The sequence below is a fragment of the Vigna unguiculata genome, chromosome 5 (assembly GCF_037176805.1).
Source record: "Vigna unguiculata cultivar grain cowpea cultivar isolate G323 ecotype 2 chromosome 5, ASM3717680v1, whole genome shotgun sequence".
NCBI lineage: Eukaryota > Viridiplantae > Streptophyta > Magnoliopsida > Fabales > Fabaceae > Vigna > Vigna unguiculata.
This window is the reverse complement of record NC_140796.1, coordinates 48,380,941-48,407,641: the sequence shown is the minus strand read 5'-3', so window position 1 is coordinate 48,407,641 and position 26,701 is coordinate 48,380,941. Positions and strand designations below refer to the sequence as shown.

The following is a 26,701-nucleotide window of genomic DNA, read 5'->3' as shown; positions in this document are numbered from 1 at the left end:
CATACAATATATTTTATGTTGAATATTTATATCCTTAAGTTGATAAAGATTTACGTTAGACAAAATACTAAACTAATGTAAATTAACGTAAATTTATGTACTTCAAAAAAAATTGATCAACGTACATTTTTGTATTAATTTTGGCTTAAATCAAAACCTAAAATATAGAAAAAAAAAATACCAGTATTAATTCACATATAAATATAGTGCTATAAGAATTACAGTATAAAGAAGAAGAAGAAAACCCTACTATGCACAAAATTACTATCTATTACGTTCCATTCTTGAATATTAAGAGACGAAAATCAAGAACAAACTACCTTTCTAATTCTTACACTAGTAGTCATGCATTTTTCTTTTCTGGAGTTCAGTAGTTTTGGTTCCAAAAAAGGTCTGTTTATCTCTTCCTCTCTTCTCTTTTATATAAGTCTCATATCTACCTGATTCGTAGGAAGACGTGTTTGTGTGACAAAATATCAGCCACCAATTTCTATTTTTCTGCTGGATATTAAATCCCTTCCTTTTAGGAATGAACTAACCACCTCAACCCAAATTCTGCTTGGTCAAAATCCGACTCGACCCAAATCCTACTCGGCTTAAATTCTGCTTGATCCAAATCTTGCTCGGCCCAAATCTTGCTTGGCCCAAATCCTGTTCGGCCTAAATTCTGCTTGGACCAAATCCTGCTCGACCCAAATCCTGCTTAGCCCAAATCTTGCTCGGTCCAAATCTTGCTCGGATTCCTTGCTCGTCACCTTGGCTCGACTGGAACTCATCGTTTTATGATAAATATTTATTAAGTCATAATCAAAATGAGCATGTTGAGGTCGACCATTCTCCGGACGGTACAACTATGTTATTATCTATAAAAATGAGTATCTAAAATATGCTTCTTCTTCTTTTCTAATTTTATTGATTTTACAAAATAGCATGAATGAATAGTAAAATCACCAAAATAGAGAAAAACAAATACAACAAAATTTTAGGATTCCAGAGACGAAACGATAAACAACAAAAAGATTAAAATACGCAAAATTAAAAAAAAAATTAATGCATACATCACTTATTTCAATAAGGTCGAGATAAATTTTCCTTACATTTTATTTACGGTGAGGAACACAGATTTTTTGCCGGAAAAAAAAGAATAAATGAAAATTGTATAACCTATTACAAATCTATGGTAAAGTTGAAATCAGTTACTATAATAATTATTACTAAGATTTTCTAATTATCTAAACTACATCTCATTGGAAAGGAAGAAAAAGAAAAAGAACACTTAGAAGATTGCAACATAACACTAAAAAATACATTTTCACAATGTATTGAAAAGTTTAAAACTCAAGTAATAATGGAACAGTAAATTGATAAAAAAAAAAAAAACTTTAAGTATCATGTTGGAACTGATTTTTTTTTTTCAAAATACAAATAAAGTTTATTAACTAGAAAATAGGTAGATAATAGTCATTAGAGTTGTAAATTTACGATTAGAATCATAAAATTTGACACAATTTGGATACCACTTAATATGCATCGTGAGATGAATCTAAGATAACTTGGTATGACACAGCCATAGTGGGTCCCCTTCAATTTTCAGCTATAAAAGCTCCCGATATGAATGTATCACTACAACATCTAAGTTATTTAAATCAACGACCCCAAAGAATAAAATACATTACCTAAAGCTCAAAAAACGGATAATTTGATCGGACTTAGTTTGATTCATTACGGATTAATCATTTAAGGAGTTAATCTAATTCGACTTATTTATTAACCAGTCAAACAAATTTAAATCTAATCTGACCTATTACGGATTGGTGTGTTAAACAGGTTAACTCACGGGCTCACTTAATTAAAAAAATACAATATTTTTATTTTTTTACAATCAAAACCAAATTATAATTATAATTAAAATGTAAATAAACTTCAATACAATCCAAATACAAACAAAAATAAAAAAATATATAAATTATCTTTGTGTTGACTAAAAATTAACCTAACTTGATGCAAAACCGAACTTAACAAAAATCACACTTGTATGATCATTTATTTGCAGGTTGGTGAGTCAACACGGTTCTCCACGGAGTCAATCCTAGTGAGCCGGATCAAAAGTTAACCCATATTAAAATTTGTTAAAAAAATTTTAACCCAACCCAATCCGAACCCATAACGGACCAGATTGACTCGTGAGTTCCAATCCATTTTAACAGCTCTAATATTACCTTTCACCCACGTATCCATATCCCACCAATTTTTTAGCTATATAAATTTTGGACTTTATGAATCTTTCAATCGAATTTAGGAAATAGGAACTAATGCAGACCGCAAAAGCTTAAATTTTTTCTTTAAGGGACATCAAACCACAAAAATAAATAATTTAATTAATTATAATTTATATTAAATAAATAATGTTTTAATTACCAAAAATATTTGGTTATTAGTTATTATATTAAATAAATTTTATAAAATAATATTTATTTTGGTGCTAAATTAGTAACTAAAAAAATTACATATTGAATAATATTTTAACGACCAAAAAATATTTGATGATTGATTATCATATTAAATATATTTTTAAAATAATATTTTTTTTGTCACTAAATCATTGGTTAAAACATTACATATTAAATAATGTTTTAGTGACCAAAATTATTCAATGACTAATTATCATATTAAATATATTTTATAAAATAAATTTTTTCCAATTGTTAAATCGGTGCCTCAAAAATTATATTTAGAGACTAAAAATTTCTGGTAACTATTTAAATCGTTATAACAATAAATATTTGTGTAGATTGATTTAGTGGCTATTTTAGTCATAATTTGTGACTAAATTATTTTTTTATTAATTTCAGTGACTAAATTATATTTTTCTAATAATAAAATTCTACCTTGGGTTAACAACATAAAAAGGGGAAAAGATAGATAATAAAATATTTAAATAACAATAAAAGTATAATATAGATGACAGGTTTATTCTTTTATGCGTACATACCAGGGTATTTTATATGTAAATACGAGGGTATTTTGGATACAAAACGTATTTAATTTAATAAAATTTTAAAAGAAACAAAAAAGGGAGTGTGTGTATATAGAAAAAGCAGTGGAACGGGGGGTGTACACAGTAGGAGCCAAGTTTCAAGTGTCTAGAACTTGGGGCTTCTCGCTACACCTCCAAAGATTCTTTTGTACCCCCAAAAATGATATTATTGACCTAATAATTTTTTATTTGTCTCAGTGGTCGGGATAATTAAAGTGAATTTATTGCGGTTGATATTTATTGCAGTGTTGCACCTCCAATTTCTCACATCCGTTTTCTTTCTTCTCCTTCCTCCGTTCTCGTTATTTTATGTTGTCTGGAGTGGTCCCAGCTTTCCATCTCTCTCATTTGAAAGTGTTATTTCCAGTGCTAGTGGTCCTTGCTTTTTTGAAGTTGTAGCAGTGGTCCTGCTTCCTTCAGCTGCTCCTAAGTCATTGCTCCAAGGTCATCCACACGTGATCTGTTTCAAGAAAAAGCAAAATGGATTTCAAAATCCGTTTGATATTTTTTAATTTTTTTTCCAGAAACGAAATTCGCGATATGAAACGGATCTTGAAATCTGTTTCATAAGTTTCCATGTTTTTTTTATGAAACAGATTCCAAAATTCGTTTCATAGTTTTTTGAAACAGATTACGAATTCCGTTTCACAAATTTTAAATTTTTTTCCAGAAACAGAATTCGTGATCCATTTCAGAAAAGTATGAAACAGATCTCAAAATCTGTTTCATAAGTTTCCATGTTTTTTTTATGAAACGGATCCCAAAATCCGTTTCATAGTTTTCTGAAACGGATTACGAATTCCGTTTTACAAATTTTAAATTTTTTTCCAGAAACGAAATTCGTGATCGTTTAAGGAAAGTATGAAATGGATCCTAAATTCCGTTTCACAAATTTTAAATTTTTTTCCATGGCTTTCACAACATTCTTTGTGCTACATGCTCTGATTTGGGGACAAAGATCTTCTGGGGCACTGATTTTGAGTTAGAGAGAGAAAAAAGAGATGGGAGAAGAGAATCTTTTGCAGAGCTCTTTTTCATTAAACATAGGAATCTGAACAAGGACGACGGGGATTGCAGATTTTTATTGTCATTTCAAGCCATACAAAAAGCACACACACCAAACCAAAACTTTCACTCTTTAAAATTTGTGAAACGGAATTCGTAATCCGTTTCAGAAAATTATGAAACGAATTTTGGGATCCGTTTCATAAAAAAACACATGGAAACTTATGAAACGGATTTCGAGATCCGTTTCATACTTTTCTGAAACGGATCACGAATTTCGTTTTTGAAAAAAAATTTAAAATTTGTGAAGCGGAATTCGTAATCCATTTCAGAAAACTATGAAATAGATTTTGGAATCTGTTTCATAAAAAAACATGGAAACTTATGAAACGGATTTCGAGATCCATTTCATACTTTTCTGAAACGGATCGCGAGTTTCGTTTCTGGAAAAAAAATTAAAAAATACCAAACGGATTTTGAAATCTATTTCACTTTTTCTTGAAACGGATCACGTGTGGATGACCTTGAGCAGCTAAAGAAAGCAGGACCACTGTTACAACTTCAGAAAAGCAAGGACCACTAGCACCGGAAATAGCACTTTCAAATGAGAGAGATGGAAAGTTGGGACCACTCCAGACAACACAGAATAACGAGAACGGAGGAAGGAGAAAAAAGAAAACGGATGTGAGGAATTGGGGGTGCAACACTGCAATAAATATCAACCACAGTAAATTTACTTTAATTATTCCAACTACCGAAACAGGTAAAAAATTATTAGGGTCAATAATGTTATTTTTGGGGTACAGAAAGAAAAATCTTTGAGGGTGTAGGGAGAAGCCCCTTAGAACTTTTATTATTCAGCCCAATAATCTGGGCCTGTTACATGCCATTAGACGTCAAAAGCATAATATTTTTGTTTTCTAATTCTCTCCTCTTCAACTCCTGGTTCTGGAAAATATTCATCCCCGACAACGAGAATTGACGCACACTAACATTTCCAAAACTCATTTCCCTTTCATCAACACTAACTAACTATTGCAGGAACAGCACCGAAATTGGAATATACGTGGCACAAGGAAGATAACAGTTTCTAAATAATACACATTCACATCAACAAACACAAAAATTCCAAATTCAACGAGGACTGTTTTGACCTTAAGCACAATAGCAGTACCCTACTTTCACCTTCAACAAATTCTCGCCATCCTCACTTCCTAACCATTTACTTAAAAAAAAAAAAAACTGTATAAACTCTATTTTTGGACTGCTTCCATTTGTAACCCTGCAAAGCAGTGAAGAAAACACTGCACGCAATAAATACATGGGCCCGCCAGAAGAAGAAGATAAATTTAACTGATAAAACTCTAATACAAAACAATGAGTTATACTCACACTCAACTGTTTAGTTTGAAATTCCTCTAATTATCTATTTTCATAATCTATTCTTTCACTCTTGTATTAATTTAAGAATAAACTTATTATCAAAGTGTTCATTTTCAGCAAAGTTCATTAGTCGTCTATTTTCTAAAAAAAACGCTAATTTAATGAGTCAACTGTGATGTTGTTTCTTAAACCACTTAATGGAAATATATAGATATCCCATATTAAGAAATTTGGAGCAAATGTAGGGAATCTTTACCATGTTACAAACTCGAAATTTATGTGCCATCATAATTGATGATTAAATATTTTCACAACGCATTAACTGATTATTAATTTCATTAAATGTGAAAAACCTGGGAGACCTAACATCTTTGTTGCAGAAGATGTAGTTCGTGGAGCCTCACAATATAGACATTTTCTGTCTTCCTGTAACATAATAACAAGAATTAACAGGCAGAAACCTTATTGTTCTTGAAAACATTTTATTGCGAATGAAACACAAAAATTCTCCAGCAGGATGAGGAAGCCGCCAATGTTGACCCAGCCAGAGGCATGAACCTTCTTTCTCTGGAGAAAGCGATAACGAAACGGCGTCGTGGACAGTGGTCGTCACGTCAGCGCACACAGGAACGAAATTTAAAACAGTGTACACGGTTTGGGGTTTGGAAGAATGTGAAGAGGCGAAGGAAAATTGAATAAGGAATGGCGAGGTGGCAGAGGGCACGTGGGTGTGGGCCCGTGAAGTGGCGCGTGAATCGCAGGCGAGGGAAATGGGATTAGAGGTTATGGGGTTGTTGAATGAATGATGAGTGTTGATAGGAGAGAGAAGGAAGATCAAATGAAGTAAGGATGACCACATCTAAATCCAGATGGCGGATTCTCGACCCAGTGATTCAAATCGGAATCTCCATCATGCCTATGTGCCACGTACAAAACCACCTTCTTTCTTTCTCCATAACACAGCCAAAGAAAAATATCCAATCATAAATAAACCCAAACCGAATACCATCTATGGGTCCAACGCCACACAAAACCGAAACCCTCTTGTTCCCTTCCCAGCAGACACCTGGCGTCCCCGCACACCACAAACCCACTTCCTTTTTTTCATTCTTCTTAACCTCCAGACACTCTCATCTTCTATTTCAAAACAACCTTATATACAAATAATCTCACTCAAAACTCTCTTCACTTTTTTAACAAATAAACTATTTAAATACTGAAATTCGTCACTTGTAATCAGTTGAGTTAATGTAGCCATGGAGAATGGATTTTTCGATGTGATGAGACTGTCCTTACGTAAGGTCCACATACATTGCACCCACCCGGTATGGCCCTATCATTTCATTTGTTTTTACTTTACATAAATTATTTTTTTTCTTATCCAAAAGAAAAATACTTCGGATAATTGTCGCAAAATTTATTGAAATAAGTCAATATAGTATGTCCTTTTTTTTTTTTTGTTAAAAGTACCCGTATATTTTATTTTCTTTATATTAAAAAATAGTTATACTTGGAATAGGATCATACAGCTAATACTATACCATAAATAAAAATAACACGTTATACATCATCTCCCCTGAAAAGAGATATCACTATTAAAACGGGAATGTACACAAAAATTGACAACAACTTTAATTAAAATAAGAAACAAACCATAGCGTGAGCACATGAAAGAATTTTGAGGAAAGAGAATGGGTTTTGTTATGTCTCTATTCCCTTCGAGTGTTCCCACTTTGTTGTGAAGATGAGGATAAATAACTAACTAACTCTTCGTCTCCCTTCCCAGTCTGTTTGGCATTGCTGACACTGCTTATGATATGCAAGATAAAAAGTTACAACCTGAACATTAATTGGTCAGGTAAGAAAAAAACACAGCTTGGTTCAATATATGAAAATTAAACGTAGACAAAAGAAAGACTGGTCAAATTTCCTAATCGACGCATAATCCAAAAAGGAAGAAACCAAACCCAAAGAACTGGGGAAACGATTTTGATAATTGAATTACGCGCTGTTGAAATTTACAAATGGGAATCGGAGTGAAAACTATCCGAGTATTAAATAATAAATAGAGTGAGGGTAGTTTGGGGTTTTGACTATAAACACAGGATTAATATTTTTTTATATATATCACAGCAACTTGCAATTTCTTTCCTCTTCTCTTCCTTCTCACGCCCATTCAACCATATCGTACCAGCAGAAAGAGAGAGAGGAAAAGCTGAAGAGAGAAAATTTGGGACAAAAAAAAGCAAAGTGGAAGAAGAGAGAGAGAGGAAAAGCTGAAGAGTGTGGATCGTAACTGATAGGTTTAAAGATGAAGAACTGCGAGCTGTGCAAGGTTCCGGCCCGGACCTTCTGCGAGTCGGACCAGGCCAGCTTATGCTGGGACTGCGACGCCAAGGTCCACGGTGCCAACTTCCTCGTCGCCAGACACACGCGCACGCTCCTCTGCCACACCTGCCAGTCACCCACGCCCTGGAAGGCCTCCGGCGCCGCCCTCGGCAACACCGTCTCCCTCTGCGAGAGGTGCGCCGGCGGAACCGCAGAACAAGGTCAGGAGAGCCAAGGAGGCAATGACGACGACTTAGAAACAGACGAAGATGACTACGACGACGATGATGAGACCGACGACGAGGTCGCCGCCGACGAAGACGGAGACAACCAGGTTGTCCCCTGGTCCTCCGCGCCGCCGCCACCTGCCCCGAGCTCTTCCAGCAGCGAAGAGTCGGTGTGCCGGTGCAACAACGCCTACGAGGACGTTTCGACCACATTGAAACGACGTCGTGAGGACAATGATTTCGAGGTTTGCATTAAACTAATGCCTCAATTTGTGCGTTAAGATCCATAATCTAAAGATACAGATTTTATAATCTAACATGTAAATTATATGTCACATAATCCGAGTCAAATTATTTATTTATTTCCTAATTTCTTCTAGCGATAACAAAGTACTAAGGAGTTTCTTCTTACATAAGATAATTAATTTATTAATTTTGTTTCAGTGTTCGAATTCGAACAATTGGGGATGTCAACTGAGCGAAGTGGAGAGAGGAGGCTGGTTGATTCGGTTGCGGCGGCGAACCGCCGCGGAAGATGACGGTCTTGCTGTTGAGCGACGGAGTAGTAGAGCGGTGGCTCCCTACGGTTGCGGTGATGATGATAGAGCCTCTGAAGACGTTTGATCCGAAGAGACACGGGGAATCTCAGCCGCGTGATCTTCGGGGCCGTACCATTGGATATTATTTATGGCTCTTCGATTATTAACTTCCCTCTAACAGCACTCAAGTTTTTGATAATGACTCTCAAGTGTATGAAACTTTTTCTTTTTCTTTTTATTATTGTTTTTCGTTTCGATATTTTGAGGATCAGAGCTGTGGAGGTGTTATAACTTTTTACTTCTATTTTACTGTTGTAAAATAATAACATTTTTTTTTCTGTTTATAAGTAGGTGAGGATGATTTGTGTTATGAATAGATAGGAAAAACCAGAAGCACAGGAATGTGATTCCTGATTCAATACATCAATGTCTCTAACTCTGCTTTTATCTTTCTTAGATAGTTTCTTTAGTTTATGGAAACCAATTAATTATCAATTCCCTCCGTAACGGAGTCTCGATGTCAGAAGATGTTCAACATTATTGCCACATGTAATTTGAATCGTTTAATATTTAAGAACGTTGATTATGTAAGCAATTATTTCTTTATTAGATTATTTAACATTCATATAAGTATAAGCAAGAATCTAAAATGTTAGAGGGATAAAGTATTTAACTTGTTAACATGAAAAAATAAATGAATTGTTTAAAAATAATGGGATTCTTTTCGTAAAGAACAATAAGACGAGATAACTATGCATTCATCTTTTATTTCTTTATTTATTTATATTTATTTATTATGAGATGCAATTATCTTTGAGTTGAGGTGGTTCTTTTGGTTTCGGAAGTCAATTAATTAGATAATGTGTGCATGAACCATTGAATTTTGACACGTAAGAGATGAATAAGGCTGCACTTTAGCGCCTTAAAGTAAAAATTAGACCGAAATTGTTGTAGCTGTTAATTTTTTAAGATATTTTATTTTGACTTGTAAATTGATTTATTAAGCCACTGACTAAGAGACTTCGTGAGACACGTTTTTTTTTTTTTTTAATTGCGACATTCTTTTTGGTGTAAATGAATTTAGGTGGGTTGAATATAGTAGCACAATTATATGTATCTCAATTCGATTTTTAAAAAATTAATAATTACATTCATTCAAATTTTAATTTAATTTAAGACTTGGGAGATGAAAAAGCTAATTTGATTGGTTAATAACATTATTAAAAATAAATAATATTCTTTTTATTTATAAATAAAATATTTCTTTTATAAAATACTTTCTCCGATTGTTAATAGTCTATAATGCATGGATATGATATGTGTATGAGATACATGTATTTGATATGTTTATTTTGAAAATAATAAGATATGATACGTGGTGGGTACATGCATATTGAAAAATATACAATTTTTAAAAATATGATAAATATATGATTGTTATTATATTCATCCAAATTAAAACCATATGTATTAAAATTGTTAACATAAAAAATTATAAATTGTTGTTGTCATAAAGTATTATTATTTTATATATTATATATTTCATTAATAAGTATTGATAAAATATTATAAAGTATCATACATAATATGTGTTAGACATGGATAAGTTATCTAAATTGAAATATCAGTGCATTATAATTAGTCACATTAGTTTTTTTTAAGTAGAATATTCTTAATTATTTAATACATAGATAGAAAAATGTTATGAATTATTTTTTCTCTTATAAAAAGATTTGAGAATTGAAGAGTATAATTTTAAAATTTAAAAATTATTAAAGGAGTATAGAATAATAACGAAATTATAATGTATAATATATTTTAAAGTAAGTCGTATAAAAAAATATTATCCATCAAATAAAGTAGCTGTATTATTAATACATAATTATCTAAAGAAGTCAATGTTTTAAACTAAAATAGGAAATTGGATCCGGTTGAAGTAACTTGATGCTCAATGTAAACTTATATTAAAATACATAAGTTTTATTTATTATTTTAGACCAAAACATGAAGCTAACTTTCAACCGGGTATGATTAGAAACACATTGAAAAAAATAAGTAAGAACAATCAAACACTTAGATTCGTTGGTGTGAAGTTATTTTTGTTTAACTTGCTATTTGAGTGTATGTTCTGAACGCGCAATTGTATTAAATATTAAATATTTGGGGAAGAAAAAAAACTCATCTATATATTATACTAATATCGGTAGTAAATATCTCTCTCTATATATATATATATATTTATTTATTTATTTATTTGTCTGTTATGAAAATAAACTATTAAATTATTTTATTTGTCGAGAACGTCGATTAACGAGTTTATAAGAATGTACTCCTTGGTTTTATTGAATTAGTTTTGAGATAAATTATTTAATTTTTTATTTTAAATGTGAACCAGACTAATTGTAATTGGTAAGTTTAAAATAGGTTTATTTTTTTCAATTATGTAAATTTTTAATATTTAAATTTTAAATTTTTAATATTTAAATTCAGACGAAAAAAATTATTATTTTTCCATTCACTCTTATAATCTAAATATAAAACACGCTCTTCATTTTAGTGCTTACTCTTTTAAGTGTATTTCACACACTATTTTATGACTAGTACGAAAATTCTTCAAACTCAAACTAAAGATTTTCAATTGTTAGCAATCACAAAAACTAGGTAACAAATACTGATACTCGTTAAAGCTTGATCCTGATATTAACATTTGTTTATGTTAAATGTAAAGTTTTAATATATTAGTTAGTTTTAAATTATAGCAATTCCAATTTAAGCATTAACATTATTTTCAACTGATACGTAATTTCTTTTACAACTATAACTTTACATATCTCATTAATATTTTAATCTAAAATATAATTAAAGGGTTGGATAATAAATATAACCAAGGCGTTGAATGAATAAATAATGAGCATGTACAATAAATACAATCAATATACAATCAATATTTTTATAAACTGGTGTTTATCAGTACATTGGGTTAGATTCAAAACTCTTTAAAACACAAGATAATGTTAGAGTGGTACACACAAAACTCTTTTATAATAGACATTATTTGTAGAATTATTTTTTGTGTGCATAAATATAAATGTATATTTGATATAACTTATTTAACAGTAAATGGATTGTTTATCTTTATTTATTTCCACAAAATTAAAAAAATAATAAAAACAAAAAAATTATCTTAATCTAACCCACATTAACGCAAACAAATTTTCATTTTGGTGAATCTAATTACGGAGATTTTACGTAAAAAATATTACCACTATTACCCCTCTCTCAACTTAAAAGTTTGTTTCCAATACATTGAAAAAGTCTCCTGTTAGTCCAGGAATTTCATTTAGTGCTTGTTTTCACATTCTCCTTTCTTATATATTTTAAAGATAAAAACTTGATGAAGTTCTTGAAATGACCATATCAGTGAGAAAAAATGAGTAAGTGAAAATTTTTATTTTAATAAATTATTTAGTTAGTTTTGTCCTTAAAAAATAGTACGAATAAAAAAGTATTTAAATCTCGATTTCTTAAATGAAATTATCAGGTGTGACAAAAATACTTCTTTTAATGTATTTTTTTTATAGTCAGAATAATTATATTATATATAAATAAATAAATAAATAACTTTTTTAATAATTAAATTTTGACAACTTCTTTTAATAATTTGAGAAAATATTTTCTAAGTGAATTTTTGCCTTTTTATTTTCTCATTTATTTACATCATAAAATTAGTTAAAAAATATAATCTAAAATTATAAAAAAAATTGGTAAAATATCATTGTCTTAATATATATATATATATATAATATAATATAATATAAACATTGAAATAAATTTTGTGAGAAAAATATGGTATGAATGAGGTGGTATAGTCTGATTTGGTTGAAGAGGAGTGCAGTGAAATTTGTTATGAAGCGAGAAAGACAAAAATAAAAGCGTGTGAGGAGGAAATGTACAGGTTCTGTTGATGCGTTACCACCAATGAAGAAGCACGTCAATTGATGAATAAATTTATAAGAATCTTCCAATTCCAAATTATAAGCCATGCTTCATGTCTCACGTTTCTGAGTTGCACCACTGTTTTTTAATAATCGCAATTAAAAAATGTAAGAAGGCGAATCTTTTCCACAAACTGAAGCTGTGTTGGTAATTTAGCGAGAGATGTAGTTAATATCTACCCTCACCAACCGATAGTCGTACATGGTCAATGTCGTAACTGCATAGCCACATTTTGATATGCATACACTATTTTAAGAAAGATATTTTAATTTATTTTCATTAAATGTGTGGCCAAATATCTGGGAGTTAGTCTACTCGGGGCGAGATTAGTTGGCCGGATCACCACTACCATCATTGTTAAAATGCAATAAACATTAATTAATTATTAAACATTGAATCGCTTTGCATGGTTGGCTGGCGCGGCCGGCAATCACATCAAGTGGGGCAAATCTGCTTTTTACATGGAATTCACCTTTATTGAAACCAGATACAAAAATCTGATAAGTAACTCAATAATAATAATAATAATAAAATGTTAACAGTGGTAGTAACAGTGGTACGAAGCTAGAAAAGGGTATTTTAATAGCCTCAAGACAGGTTGTGGCTGAGGGAGGTTCTCACACCAACCATTCGAATTTACAAGCAGGCAGCATAGGACTAAAGAGGAAGCAACCTAGTCTAATCAAACGTAACTTATGCCTCTTAAATTGGTCATTTTATTTTGGGCGATGTAATCAAGTCACCCGCAGCCACAAATGGGAAAAAAATCATAAAACCATTTAATTACTCTTCTCTCTCTATACAAGGAACAAAAACTATATAATAATAATAATAATAAAATAATACTCATAATAGCTAGATAGATATGTTATGTGTCTATGTATGTGTGTGGGTAGTGGCAGAGTTATGCATCTTGTGGTGGAGAATTGTTGGTTGTGTCAAGTGTTGGGTTGTGTGGTGCTGCTTCTGCGCTTTCTTTCTACTCCATTTTATTTGATTTCCTTTGCCACTATCTACTCACGCCATTGACCATCGATCCCAACTTTCGCTCACCGCTCACCACGTGGCGCGAAAGCGACAACAGAATTTTTACCAGCGTCAACTATTTCAATTTGTACCACACTCTCTACAGTTACTTTCTTTCTTTCTTTTGGAAACCTTCAATTCAACCACGACCACGTCAATGCCCCTTTCCTCCTTCAATATCGTCATAATTGTTGTTTCTTACACTAACATTTTTAAGTGTTTTTTTTTTTCAAATATCTGAATAAATATAATAATCACCACACACATCATTTATAACCTAATTATTAAAACTATACCTACACTTTAGTTTTCGATAATTGATGATGATTTATGCCGTTAATTTAATTTGTACTGAGAATTCCTCGTTTTTCCTTGATGTGGCTACAAAATAGTTTTGTACACTTAATTATGTTATAAATTTGATCTGTGGTGCTGGAACTCATCCCTTGATTTAAGTTATTGAATGCATGGTCAGGAATAAAGGAATTTAGTGCATGTTTGGAAAGATAGTTACTCAAATATCACTAATCTTTTTAGAAACAACGACGATGTTCCATCTGCCATTGAAAAGTCAAATTTTTATTCTAATACGTCCAAACGCATATTTAAACATGCTTTTCATCCATCCAATAATCTGATAAAGGCCTGGGAGATTTGGAGAATCGTGAATTATTAAACTCACTATTCACTAATTTTATACCTCATTTGTGTGAGGTATGGAATTAGTGCTTCATGTATACCGCAATTATTATAATAATATAATTAAAACAAATTTGCTTAATTGAATAATTATATCATAGTAAATTTAATCAGTTTGATGATTTAAAAATATCAGCACATATTTATGAAGAACGTCCTTCGAATCAGTACGATGATGAAGAAGAATCAATACAGCAGATAAATGAGAGTTTTAGGTCAGTTGTAGAAGTCCAACGTGAGAGAGACGAGTCAAAACATGGATATATGGATAATGGATATACATGTGGCAAATCATTTTTGTTACTAAATTTTTAATGTAGTTTGATTATGAAGATTAGCTATATCTATTAATAAAATCCAGGGATGAAATTAATTGAAAGTTTAGAATATAAATAAAATTTAATTTTTGTATAAAAATTCAAGAACTAAAAATATATATTTCTTTTTAATTTTCTTTATGTCTTCATATTAGATTTTATGGTCAAATGCTTGCTGGTAACAAAATAGTGTTTCAAAAAATCATTCCCAAAACAGTGAGACTGTGTCCCAGTTAGGTTTGAGACCCAAGAAAATTGGTATTGTCAACGGTTACATGTTTGTATAAGAAAGATACACAACTTGTTCCAAGATAATTATGTATGATTATGACCAACATTTTTTTCTCATCCAAGAAAAATCATTACAAAACATTTGTATAACTTTTATTAAAGATTAATTATATCATTCCATATCTTTTGATCATATTATATTTGTACGGTGGAATTAAGAGTTCCTTTACATAAATATATACAGAAATTTATATTAATGTAAAATAAGTTAATACTTAATTTTATTTATTGAAATTATGTAATGTATATATATTTTTTTAAATATATTAGTAGAAGTTAGATATTTTAATTGACAGAGGAGTTCCCAAACTGTTCTCATTTTATATTTTATATATTCTTTTAAATTATATTTTACTATTATTATTATATATTAAACTTAAAATTATATTTATATTTATGATAATCATAATTTTTTTAAATTCTATTATCATGTATATCTATTTTGAATAGATTAAATAATATTTTTTTAATTAAGAAAAACTAATTTATGTATAAAAAATATAATTTGATACTCCTAACAACATTATCGAAATGGAATTAATTATTATTATTATTATATATATGAATGTGTTAAGAGGAAGTAAGAGAATAAAGATAGTGTTGATTATGAGCACTCCTAATATTGAATAACTAATAGAATGTAAGTTTTTGAAGCATGTCACCGTTGTGATAGGTATGAGCTTCAATGTGTTGATTTTGTTAGATCTTTTCGTGATTTGACGTTACCAAAAAGACTTTCCACATATTTTTAAATTAATTATTACTATTACATTTAGCGGTCCAATATCTCTCTGATTTATTTTTTAGTTTATTATTCAATTTAAAATTTAGGAAGCTATTTCAAAGGTTATTTTTAACATTATAGTCGTAAACTTAATAGTTTGTGTAATTTAAAAATAATAAAACGTATTAAAGAAACGTTGATAAATTTACCCTTAATCTTACATCCGATCATATATTAGTCTCTATTTTAAATTTTTAAAACACTCATAATTTATTAAAGTAAAAAATGAAAAAGTTATTTCATTTTAAAATTCTTATTGCTTTTTTTATTGCACAATTTTCTATTATTTCCTTCAAGTGTAGTATATATATATATATATATATATATATATATATATATATATATATATATATATATATATATATAAAAGATTTTTTTAAACTATAATTTTCTAAAATTATAAATATTTTTAAATTCTTATATCTATCTTTTTAGATTAAATAGTAATATATTAAAAATTAATGAAAATTAAGTTAAGTAATTTTTTATTTTTTTATATAATACAATATTTAATGTTAACAAATAATAAAATATAAAATAAAATATAAAAAAATTATTAAGATAATTTTTATTTTCTCTTTCCATTGTCTTTTGAGTTTTTCACATGTTATAGTCATTTTTCATTTTCATCTATTTCTTTTGTTATTTAAGAAAAAAAGTTAAAGAGAAATCCATTATTTCATAGATAGTTTTTAATTGTAACTTGATTATCATAGTTTTTTTTTAAAGTCATGTCTCTCAAATTTATTTTTAAAAATTGATAAAAGAGAAACTATAAGCAAAAAATGAAAACGGAAAAATATACATGTTCATTACTTAACAATGAAATGAATGCTTGTAATAACTTTTGAATCAATCTATATACATTAATAAAATGTGATAATATGATTATTTATATTGAAAAAAAAGAGTTGAAAGATTTAGTTATGATTCAATTATATAAAAAAATGATTACAATCCTTTATATATGTATAATTTCTTTTACAGTTATAAGTATACTGAATTATGTATTCAATTTTATTGAATGAATGACATTAATATTAATATATAAACTTTGAGTATATTATTTTGACTTCCCAAACAATATCCACAACTGTTTTCATTACACATTTTATTTCCATGAAACTATTTGACTCTTAATTTCAAGTATTCTAACATGTAAATTTTTAAATTGCTTGTTATTATGAAATTGAATCCTAAATAATAACATCTTTTGTTCATTATCATTTATATTTTGTTGTAAAAAAATTTAATTAATAATTTAAATAATAAAGAAGCAGCATATATATATACCCATTATCAGATATAAATATGCATGAATTTATACTTTAAAAATAATAATAGTAATTGTCAAGGTCAAGTTCATCCCACTTTAATGTCATTCCTATTGTAAAAGGCAGTGTAATTCAACTGTTTGGATATACTCCTTCAAATATAATGTTAGTCGTCCATGTACATAACAAGAAGCCCAATTAAGCAACCACAATGAATTGGACCGGCCCAATTTATTCTGGGAGGAAAAAAAAATGTACGTCCTAGTCTATTATCAAGCATTACTGTTTATACCAAACAGAAATATATAATATAATTGAGCTAGAAGAATAGTGTCAAATGACCTTTTATTTCTAAATTGTAAATTTTTTTATCAAAAAGACCAATATACTTGGTGTTGAAAATTTGGAAGAAAACAATGTATAAAAAGAGAAAAAGAGTTTAAGCTCAACGTAATTAGGATTGTAGTTTTTAATTTCTTGCTCTATTTAAGTGTGTCGATGTAGACTAGATTTCAAGTTCTGTAAGTTTCGTATCCGAATAAAATTAAATTAATATTTTATGGAAGAATTAGAATACTTCACATGCTGTAAGTGACGTATTATTTAGAAAAAGCATGATCATATAACCATTTAAAATATAAAAATCATTTCAGTAATCTCTAATGTGTTACTTTTCTTAAAAAGTTATTATAGGAGCAGATGATATGAAATTATGCAAATAGCATGGCTTGTATTAACAATAATTATGTAAATTTATTATTCCCTTTCTTTTCCACTATTGAGCCTTTTTTCTTAAAAAAAATATTTAATTTTGTTATAAGAAAATAGTTAATTTGGTCGCTTATTGATTTTGTTTTATTCAAATGAGTGAATGTTTTACTCAAAACTTAGTATTGGTATTGCTTGGGACCACAACATTATATATGCTTTTCTGGGACAGAGAACTTACACATCGTTTAGTTGGATTATAGATAGTCTGCACCTTATTCGTGATTGATAAGTTTTTTTTTTTTTTTAATTGATAGGGAAACTAATAAGATTTTCATGTTCTTACTTGTATTAGAGTGTGTCAAACTTAGTCTCTTGTTTACTGAAACTGACCATGATAAAGAAAGGACAGTAGAGAGGCAGAAAAACAGAAATAATGAAAAGGAGGAGGAATTGATATTTTTTATACAAACTAAAATTTTTATTGTACAAAACTGTGTAAAGAAAAGGCATATAATTATTAATAATATAGTTAGTAAAACTTAATTAATAACTTAACATTAAACAATGATGATTAACTAGCTAATATTGTTTGAGTTGGTAAAAATATAATTAAAGAATCCAACTTGTTATTGAACTTTTTGGAAAGGGATTGTGGAAGGACTTCCGTAAAGATATATGGCATTTGATATTTTTTTCCTTTAACATTTATTGCTTTGGTGACCACATAAGTAACGTAGGATCGTCTCGGATTTAAAATTCAAGATGAAATCGGGACTTGAATAAAATTGGGTATGAGTCTTAGAATGAAAATGGGAAAAAAAATTGGAGAACGTTGATTCTGAGGATTTGAGAAATGAAAGAAAATCACGTTACTTTGAGGAGGTTCCAAAATAAGTGAAGAAAATTTGCGATCTTGAATTGAAGATTTAAAGATGAGGATCAACCACTTGGAGGATTTGAGTTTTAAGAAACAATGAGTTTTCTCTCAAGTCTCGGAATTATTCTCAGAACCACCGATCCTTATCTTCAAAGTGACTTATCTTTCTTATTTATCTTGGAGGGGTGTGATTTCCTCCCATTACGCAAATCCCCAAAATTGTCGTCCTCCAATTTTTTCATCATTTTTGTTCTAGGACTTATATCCAATTTCGTTTGAATACCAATTTCATCCTAAATCCGAAACAATCCTATATCATAAGTATGAAGTCTTGGGTTTGTAGCCAAAACAAATAGGATATTTGTTGTGACATAGTAACTTAATATGTGTTTGATTTTTAGTCTGGGAACTCAAATCCAAATTTATTTTGCAATTGAAAGACACAAATGATGCTTGACAATTTTTTGTTAAATTCGAAACGTGAATTATTTTCAAAACAAAACCATAAAACTATTTTCAATTTCATTCGACCAAACTTAATTTTTCTAACTATAATTCAATCACACCAATAGCTGTGGGAACGTGTGCTTCATAATGTGTAAGAAGTCTAGACCAAGTCACTTGATGCAGAAGAAATAGACATACTCAGCCTCAGTGATACTATTATTCCTCTGCCAATTTCTGTTTCTGATCATGGTCAACAAATAAACACAAAATCTCACACTTTCTTAAACTCACCCACATATTCATCCTGATCATGATTCAGGATATGCAAACCAAAGGGAAAGAACAATGGACTTGCGCAACACAGCTGCCAGCAATTCAGACAGTAAATTTAGCAGAAGGATGCTTTGGAAAATAAAGTCAAGTTTTCGGCTTTTAGAATTTGATTACAATCCAACCCTGTTTTGTGAATCATTATTCAAAGCATGGACAAGTCCACAGGACCCAAAACTGTGTTTACGGTTCACGAGAATTTCCCTTTCACTAAACTAAGGTTTCCTTTACGTGGTGAAATAACTACTCACAGCTTGATCTCTACACTTTATTGCAACATTAATAACCGTTTTCCCTTTATTATGTTAATTTTGATTTAGTTATAGACGAACATCAAAACACAAACACAGCGTGATCAATGCAAATATTGTTTAGTTTGGGGATGTCCAACTTTTCTTCAACATAATTGAACTGGAGTAACCGGACAAAAGTAAGACAATAATAAAATGAAACTTTTTGTTGCATCTTAGATCTATCATTGGGTTCCAATCATGAAGTGGATCAAGAGCCTCCAAATCAAATGTAGAGTAGAAAGGTAGCATACACAACCCTGCCAATGGGTATGAAGCAATGTAATAACAAACTTGTACAAAAACATACACATGCTAACCAACCAAATATCCAATTTACAGTGTATAGTTTGTTCAACCAAAGAAGATACTTTTCAAGTTTAATACATTCTTCTTCATTTGACACAAGCCTGGCTGCTGTGAGCAGTTCCTGTAAAAAAAAAAAAAAATCAATGACAGCAAATTTGAGTGGATATGCTACGAAAAAGAAAACTGCCTACAAGGTAATAACCATCATTTATTATTCAGTGAAATTTTTCATAAATGAAAAATCCACTGTAGCCATGCATGAGTGAAATAAAATCAATACAACATTATGAAATTGACATCATTGGTTAATTTTATCCTTGGCATTACAAATTTGGTTCCCAATGTTAGAATCTAAACTGGGCAAGATCAAATTGCCTTATAGTTGCTAAAATGGAACACTAAAATAACTTATAGTTCCCAAATTCAAGAGTAAATTGACCGTAATTATTAAAGTCAACAACTAACTTTGCCTTTTCTTAAGGTTGAGGATTAAAAGGACCAATGATGTCAATTTCATAGACTGAATTGCTAGTTTGATTGTAAAGAAAACGTGATTCAGAGTTAATGAACTTATAGTCTTGGAATAACATTGGGGTTGAGGTTTTTCATATTCCAACCAATTCATTTCTTTGAAGATAATGCAGAAAAAAAAAAAAACGGGGAATACCACTCACAGTTATCAATCGGTGTTACTATTCATTTACAATAGGATTTAATCCAACCGCAATCAATAACAACTTGTATTTAAACTTGAGTAAGGATAAAATGGTAATTGATAAATTGCTGATGCATTCATGCATTACCTGAAGTTAGTAGGGATATAAACATTGCTCTATACTCTCCTTAAGCATCTGTACATACACCAAAAATAAGCAGGATAAATAAGAAAAAAAACTAATCAACTTGTAATAATATACTCCCAACTGAAGTTAATAGGTGAAATCCTACAAGGATTAGGTTATTTCATTATTTGATGGCGTCTCTAAACAGCAAAAAGTATTGATTTTTTTTATTCTTTATGCTAATCTAGAACTAAAAAAGGAATAAGTAGTCTCCTTGACAAAAATAAGCTATATTAAAAAAATAAATACCCTTATTTTGGTTTGTATTTCCTTTTGCCAAGATATTACTTTAGTAACTCTTTCCTTTAAAGCCTCTCAAATATAACATTAGTCTTAGTGTGTATTGGTGAAATTTGTAAGTTCTATATAGGGTATGGCCAGCCTATATGAGTGTTCCCTAGGCCTATAGGTCATGGGAAGTTATCTCCCAATTGAATACCGTTGTGGGAAAAAAAGTAGGTAGCATATGGTGGATAGTTGTAAAGTCCACTTGGAACATATCATGTTCGGATTGGTTTAGTACCTTCAGCATTTAACATGAAGAATTGAATTGTAGTACTCATACATAAGAAAATAGGTGAGCAGTGTTATAAGCCTAACGGATATGTTTTTAACATAAATGGTTAAGGGCAACATATAACGAGTTATATTTTGAATTTGTAAAGCTTCCTTAGGTAAACAACTGTATAGCAATTTTGAATTTGTAAAGCTTCCTAAAGTGTGTATATTTCGAATTCTATTTAGTTATTGCACATGTCATTTTAACCACTTCTGGTTCCTACTGTCTCATAGTCTAGGTAGCAACTTAAAAACCTTAAATAAGGATGTCTCACAGACAGTTGTATTTTCTTATTGCCCAAGTCACTTTAAATTTAGATAAGGAATGGTTTTAAAGGTCATACAAAGCTTTTCTCTTATTTCTGCTGTTGTGTCAACCGGCACGCCAGTTCTCTATATCTGTTTCAGATTTCCTCCTCTATTGCTTCAGCACGGAAGTTACCATGTTTTGATTACAAATCTGGGTCATGGTTTCCCACATTTAAGAAGCTAGAAGTTATTGCTTCCATGTTTTTAAACAAATGGACCAGGTTTCTCACGTTTGTAACGTGTGTGAGTATCAAGAAAAAACCTTGACAGGGAGCTCCGTCGATAATAGAACCTAAACATGAGTCCTGATAATTTGTCCACAAGTATTCATAAGGGCCAAAAAAAAAAAAACTAAATGAACTGAACTTCTTTTATAAACCAGAGTCGACCTACGTATTCCAGTTCTTGGATAAGTTAAATGTATGCTCCTACAAAGTTGACAAACTTGATCATAGTTTATCTGAGAAACTCAAATCATTTTATCTTCTTACAAGTTGTTATTATGAAGAATATTACTCAATCACAATCATAATATCATAGCTACTTTTGACATGTTCACTAATCTCTAGTCAATATGATAACTAAGACAAATACCAAATTTGACTGAAGAAAGTAGCATGCATATCTAAGTAGTATCCAATACTTAATCCTCTCCGTTACCAATGCTACACGAGTGAGATAATTAGTCAAACCAACTATACACTATGCTATGTTACATCATAATACCGAAATTATGATAGTTACGGTGAAACAAATGGATAATAGGATGAAACCAAACCTCTGTGCTCATCGGAAGCATCATGATACACCTCGTGCTCCTCCTCAGGCACAGGCGGAAGCTCCGCCTGTTCCCCAACCAGAACATCGCCGCCGTTACCGTTGCCACTACCGTTGTCGTTCTCCTCGGGGTAACGCACGACCACAACGGGACACACGCAATGGTGCACGCAGTAATCGCTGACACTGCCGAGCCTTCCTTTGGCGGCTCGCTTGGATGCGCCGAAGCCGCGGCTTCCCATGATGACGGCGCTGAGCCCGAGGCGCTCCACTTCCAAACACAGCCTCTCCTTCATGTCGTGGTCCTTCACAATGTGGATCTTGAACGGTATCTGCGCCTCCACCAGCGGCTGCGCCACGTCGCTCGCCTTCGTCGACGTAAAGTTGTCGAAGTCGTCCTCCAGCTTCCGCCGCGACTCCTCGTCGCCGCCGTCGCCGCCAGCGCCGCCCTCCTCCGCCACGCTCAGATCCACCGAGCCCCAGTCCGCGCCGTACAGTACGCTCGTGGGACGCACGTGCAGAAGGATCACCACGTCGCCCGGTCGGAGGTAGTTCTGAACCGCCCACCGCACCGCGTAAGCACTCTCGTCGCTCAGATCCACCGCGATCGCGATTTTCCGTTGCGAACCCGTCATGAGCGCGAACCGTGGGGAGAACGCCGGAAGCGGAGGGTCCGGTGATTGTGGATTCATTGCGAGCGAATAACCGCAGAGAACAAGAAAAGTTGAAGGTCAATGCAAAAGTTATGAAACTTTGGGAAATTGATTTTGAACAATTGATTTATTCACGGTCCTCACGGTTTAAAGACTCTCTGATGAGAGGTTTCTAGAATTTCTTAATTTCTTAGTTATTTTTCCCCTCACTGTCTTCAAGCGTCAGCAGAACTCACTCTGTTCTTTGAAACTGGAAACTTTAGTGTGTGAAAGGGTGCGTTGGTCTTTTGACATTCGTTTATTGTTCTTTTTTGGATTACGTCCCTATTTCTTCCTATCTAATTGGTGATTAGATTATGCTTAGTTATCAATTCACCTGCTAATTCCGCCTAATCTATGTTTCAATATTCACCAATTAATTATAAACCATTCAACTTGGCTCTTTGCCACACACAGAAATCGTATACTAGTATTTAGTGTCAGATAAAGTAATATTCTTTTAATTCTCTTATAATTTTTTATTTTTTAAATCCATTTTAAATTATAAAAAATGAATTACATTTTTGATAGATATTTATGTTGAGGAAGTAATTAATAATTTACGGTTATTTTAAGTGAGAAAAATTAATTTATAAAAGAGGTAGTTGAGGAGGGTAGTTAGAAGGGTGTTAAGGATAGGGTAATTGTCCTTAGCCAGGTTTGTGTTGAGGAGAAATGAAGAGAAAAAGGGTAAGAAAGTGGAAAGAGTTTTGAACAGGGACGTGTCGAAGGGATTTGATTAAAGTGAGGTATCGCAAATGATAAATGGCAGCTTAGGTGAGAAGAGAAGAAACGAAGAGAATCACAGTGCATCAAAGTCTTGGGGTCGATTCTTGTAACATAATGAATGGTGTGTTGCCATGTGGTGCAGCAAATGAACGCTGTTGCTAAATTTCAAAATGTTTTCAATAACAGCTGGTTTTTGTGATGTGTTAATTGAACCTGACTTCTCTGTTACATCCATGGCTAATTGATTCAGCCTTGCTGGATTTGGATTTATAGCAGGGAAGTCATTGTCCAATCAATGCAGGCACTTCAAGAAAACGCTTTATCGTAACCGACTTTTGGATTTTACCGCTTTTAAACATATTTAAATTAAAATAAAAATATGGCTAAGAAATTAATTTTAAATTTAACCAAATTTTACAAAAATAATTTATAAAGTTACGTACGGGAGATCATTAATATATCTTTCACATCAAAATATGTATATAGGATGTTAATGTATAATATGATAATACGAGATAACGATTCAAATAATAAATAGTAAATTTGATTAGGATAAAATTTAACTTATATTATATTAAGAATTAAACCTTAAATATAATTCAATAGGGTGAACAAATTATAAATTTCAGATTAAGATAAATTTTAATACTCAGACTTTTGGTCCTATGATTAAAATATACTAAGCAAATTAAAATGATTACTTTTAGTTATAGATAAAATATGTTTTTTTTTTCTTTTAACTCTCGGTTAAAATTGAAATTAGTTTATTTTTAAAATTTAAATCAATTTAGTATTTTATTTTTAGAAACATTTGAATCTAGTATTTCTTTTAAAGACTTCGATATGTTTTTGTGTAGATGATAATGAGAAAAGAAAAAAAAAAGTGTAGAGAATATCTTTTTTTCAGTTTTTTACTTCCTTTAATATGTTTTTTTTTTTTAAGTTGATTTGACGTTTCAAACTCACAATTAGCATTGAAGCGAAAATGTGTCAAACGGTATAAATAATTCAAATATTATAATGAAACATGTTTGAAAACGTCAAATAAACTTAACAAAATTTGATTAATAATACTAAATCTACATTTTTTTAAGTTGGGAGATTAAATTGGACTAAAATTTTAAAGATAAACTAATTCTATTTTTAAGTAAAAATTAAGGAAAAATATATATTTTACCTTTTAATTTTATTCTATTGAGAATTGATGCCATTTTTGTAGTCTTACATAATAAAGTTAATTCTATCACTGTTTTGGACCCTATGCCACCACACAATTATTAACGTAAAACCTACTTTTACTTCTTACTGAAAATAAATAATTATGTACCATTTCACGTTTATATTACCAAAAGAATACTAAAAATCATTTAAAAACATATTGGGCTTCGAAAGTCAAATACCCAATTAAAGCGTTAGTCATGATCCCAATCTTTTGGGTGGGCTTGTTATGACTTCTAATTAAAACTAAACAAAGCTTGACGCACAAATAAAAAATGTCGAATTACTTGTTTTGTATACAACTTTCTGGAACTGATCTTCATAAACATGTTAAATTTACAATTACATTAAATACTAAAAAAGGTTTACTATTTATAACAATCTTACTCCATTACAACAAATTTATTTTTTCATAAAAATGGTTACAATATCTATTGCCAAAAAATTCCTGTTATTATATTAAAAAAATGGTACCGTACCACTGCTTTTTCAAGAATTGATTTAATCCTCATTTCACTCTTAAAGATAAATTTCAGGTTGAGTAACCCATAAAAATAATTAACGAACATACAGTCGTCGAGTGATTGTGTGTTGATATTTTTTAATTTTTAAGAAATTTAATTTAAAATTAATTACACATATATAATTAACTTTTAAAATAGTTATTAAATATAAAATTGAAAAAAATAAATATATAAAAAAGATTTTAAAATAATAATTTAAAATAAAAAAAATTAAAATAACAGTTAAAAATAAATTATTTATAAAATAATTAATTTATAAAATAATTAAAAATAAAATTAATATTATAGATTATTCATAAATAAAAAAGTCGTTTACGGTTTTTTTAATTGTTTTTCTTCTTTCTCCGCATGTTGATTTCTCTTTCGTTCCGCGATATGTTTTTTTTTGTTTGGCAATCGATGCTTAATGTTATGGGCAGTTTAGTTAAATTCATCTTAGAGTAATTGTTAGTTATTTTATTAAATAATTATTTATATGTTTTATTTATGAAGATTAGCTTTAAAATTTAAAGCTCTTTTGGAGCTTGGTTTACAAATTTTTCATGAAAATTTGAAAATATCTAATACTTTATAGTATAAAATTAAATTAAAGCATGACATACTTTTTCTAAATATAAATAAATTACAATTGTTAAATTGTTTGATTATAACGGACAATATAACTATATTCCTTTAATACTTGCCTTTGATTGTTTTGTACTACAATTTTTGAATATTTAAAGTAGGGAGGGTAGAATAATTTCATTTAGTTAATGTTTGGATAGAATATTTTAATGAAGCAATTATTTTTTTAAGAATTTAGATTTTTTTGTAATGAAATGCTTTGTTTGGATAGAGAAATTAAAAAGCATTTTAAATGCAAGCATTTTTTTGAAAGATTTCAATTAGCTAAATTAGTAGAAATTTCAATACCCTCAAAATAGGTGAAATTTGAAAATTTTGTCACTCAACCTCACATTCTAGACGATTCAGACGTACCTGACGACCCGGACGGGCTCGATGACCCGAACGTGCCCGACAACCCGGATGGGCCCGACGACTCGGACGAGCCTGACGACCCAGATGGGCCCGACAACCCGGACATGCCCGACGACCCAGACGGGCCCGATGACCCAGACAAGTTTGACGACCCAAACGGGACCGACGATCCAAACGGGCCCGACTTAGACGGGCCATACAACC

At 30.6% G+C, this 26,701-nt stretch overlaps 2 protein-coding genes across 2 annotated transcripts; one reads left to right on the top strand and one right to left on the bottom strand.

Annotated features, from left to right (window-relative positions):
• Nucleotides 1-7,574: 7,574 nt before the first annotated feature.
• LOC114185139 (uncharacterized) lies at nt 7,575-8,940 on the top strand. The gene is made up of 2 exons (XM_028072681.2): nt 7,575-8,225; nt 8,425-8,940. Exons 1-2 carry the CDS (start codon nt 7,737-7,739, stop codon nt 8,602-8,604), a joined length of 669 nt encoding a protein of 222 aa, XP_027928482.1. The 5' UTR covers nt 7,575-7,736; the 3' UTR covers nt 8,605-8,940.
• Nucleotides 8,941-19,713: 10,773 nt separating this feature from the next.
• On the bottom strand, nt 19,714-23,265 carry LOC114185138 (universal stress protein PHOS34). Its single transcript, XM_028072680.2, has 3 exons — nt 22,358-23,265; nt 20,674-20,721; nt 19,714-19,991 (listed from the first exon to the last, which is right to left on the bottom strand). Exons 1-2 carry the CDS (start codon nt 23,046-23,048, stop codon nt 20,714-20,716), a joined length of 699 nt encoding a protein of 232 aa, XP_027928481.1. The 5' UTR covers nt 23,049-23,265; the 3' UTR covers nt 19,714-19,991; nt 20,674-20,713.
• Between the last annotated feature and the right edge of the window lie 3,436 nt (nt 23,266-26,701).

Bases quoted from the DNA above. Each gene is read 5' to 3' on its own strand.
- LOC114185139 (XM_028072681.2), top strand. From the start codon at position 7,737: ATGAAGAACTGCGAGCTGTGCAAGGTTCCGGCCCGGACCTTCTGCGAG. The intron at 8,226-8,424 runs GTTTGCATTAAA...ATTTTGTTTCAG, and splicing joins GTGAGGACAATGATTTCGAG to TGTTCGAATTCGAACAATTG.
- LOC114185138 (XM_028072680.2), bottom strand. From the start codon at position 23,048: ATGAATCCACAATCACCGGACCCTCCGCTTCCGGCGTTCTCCCCACGG.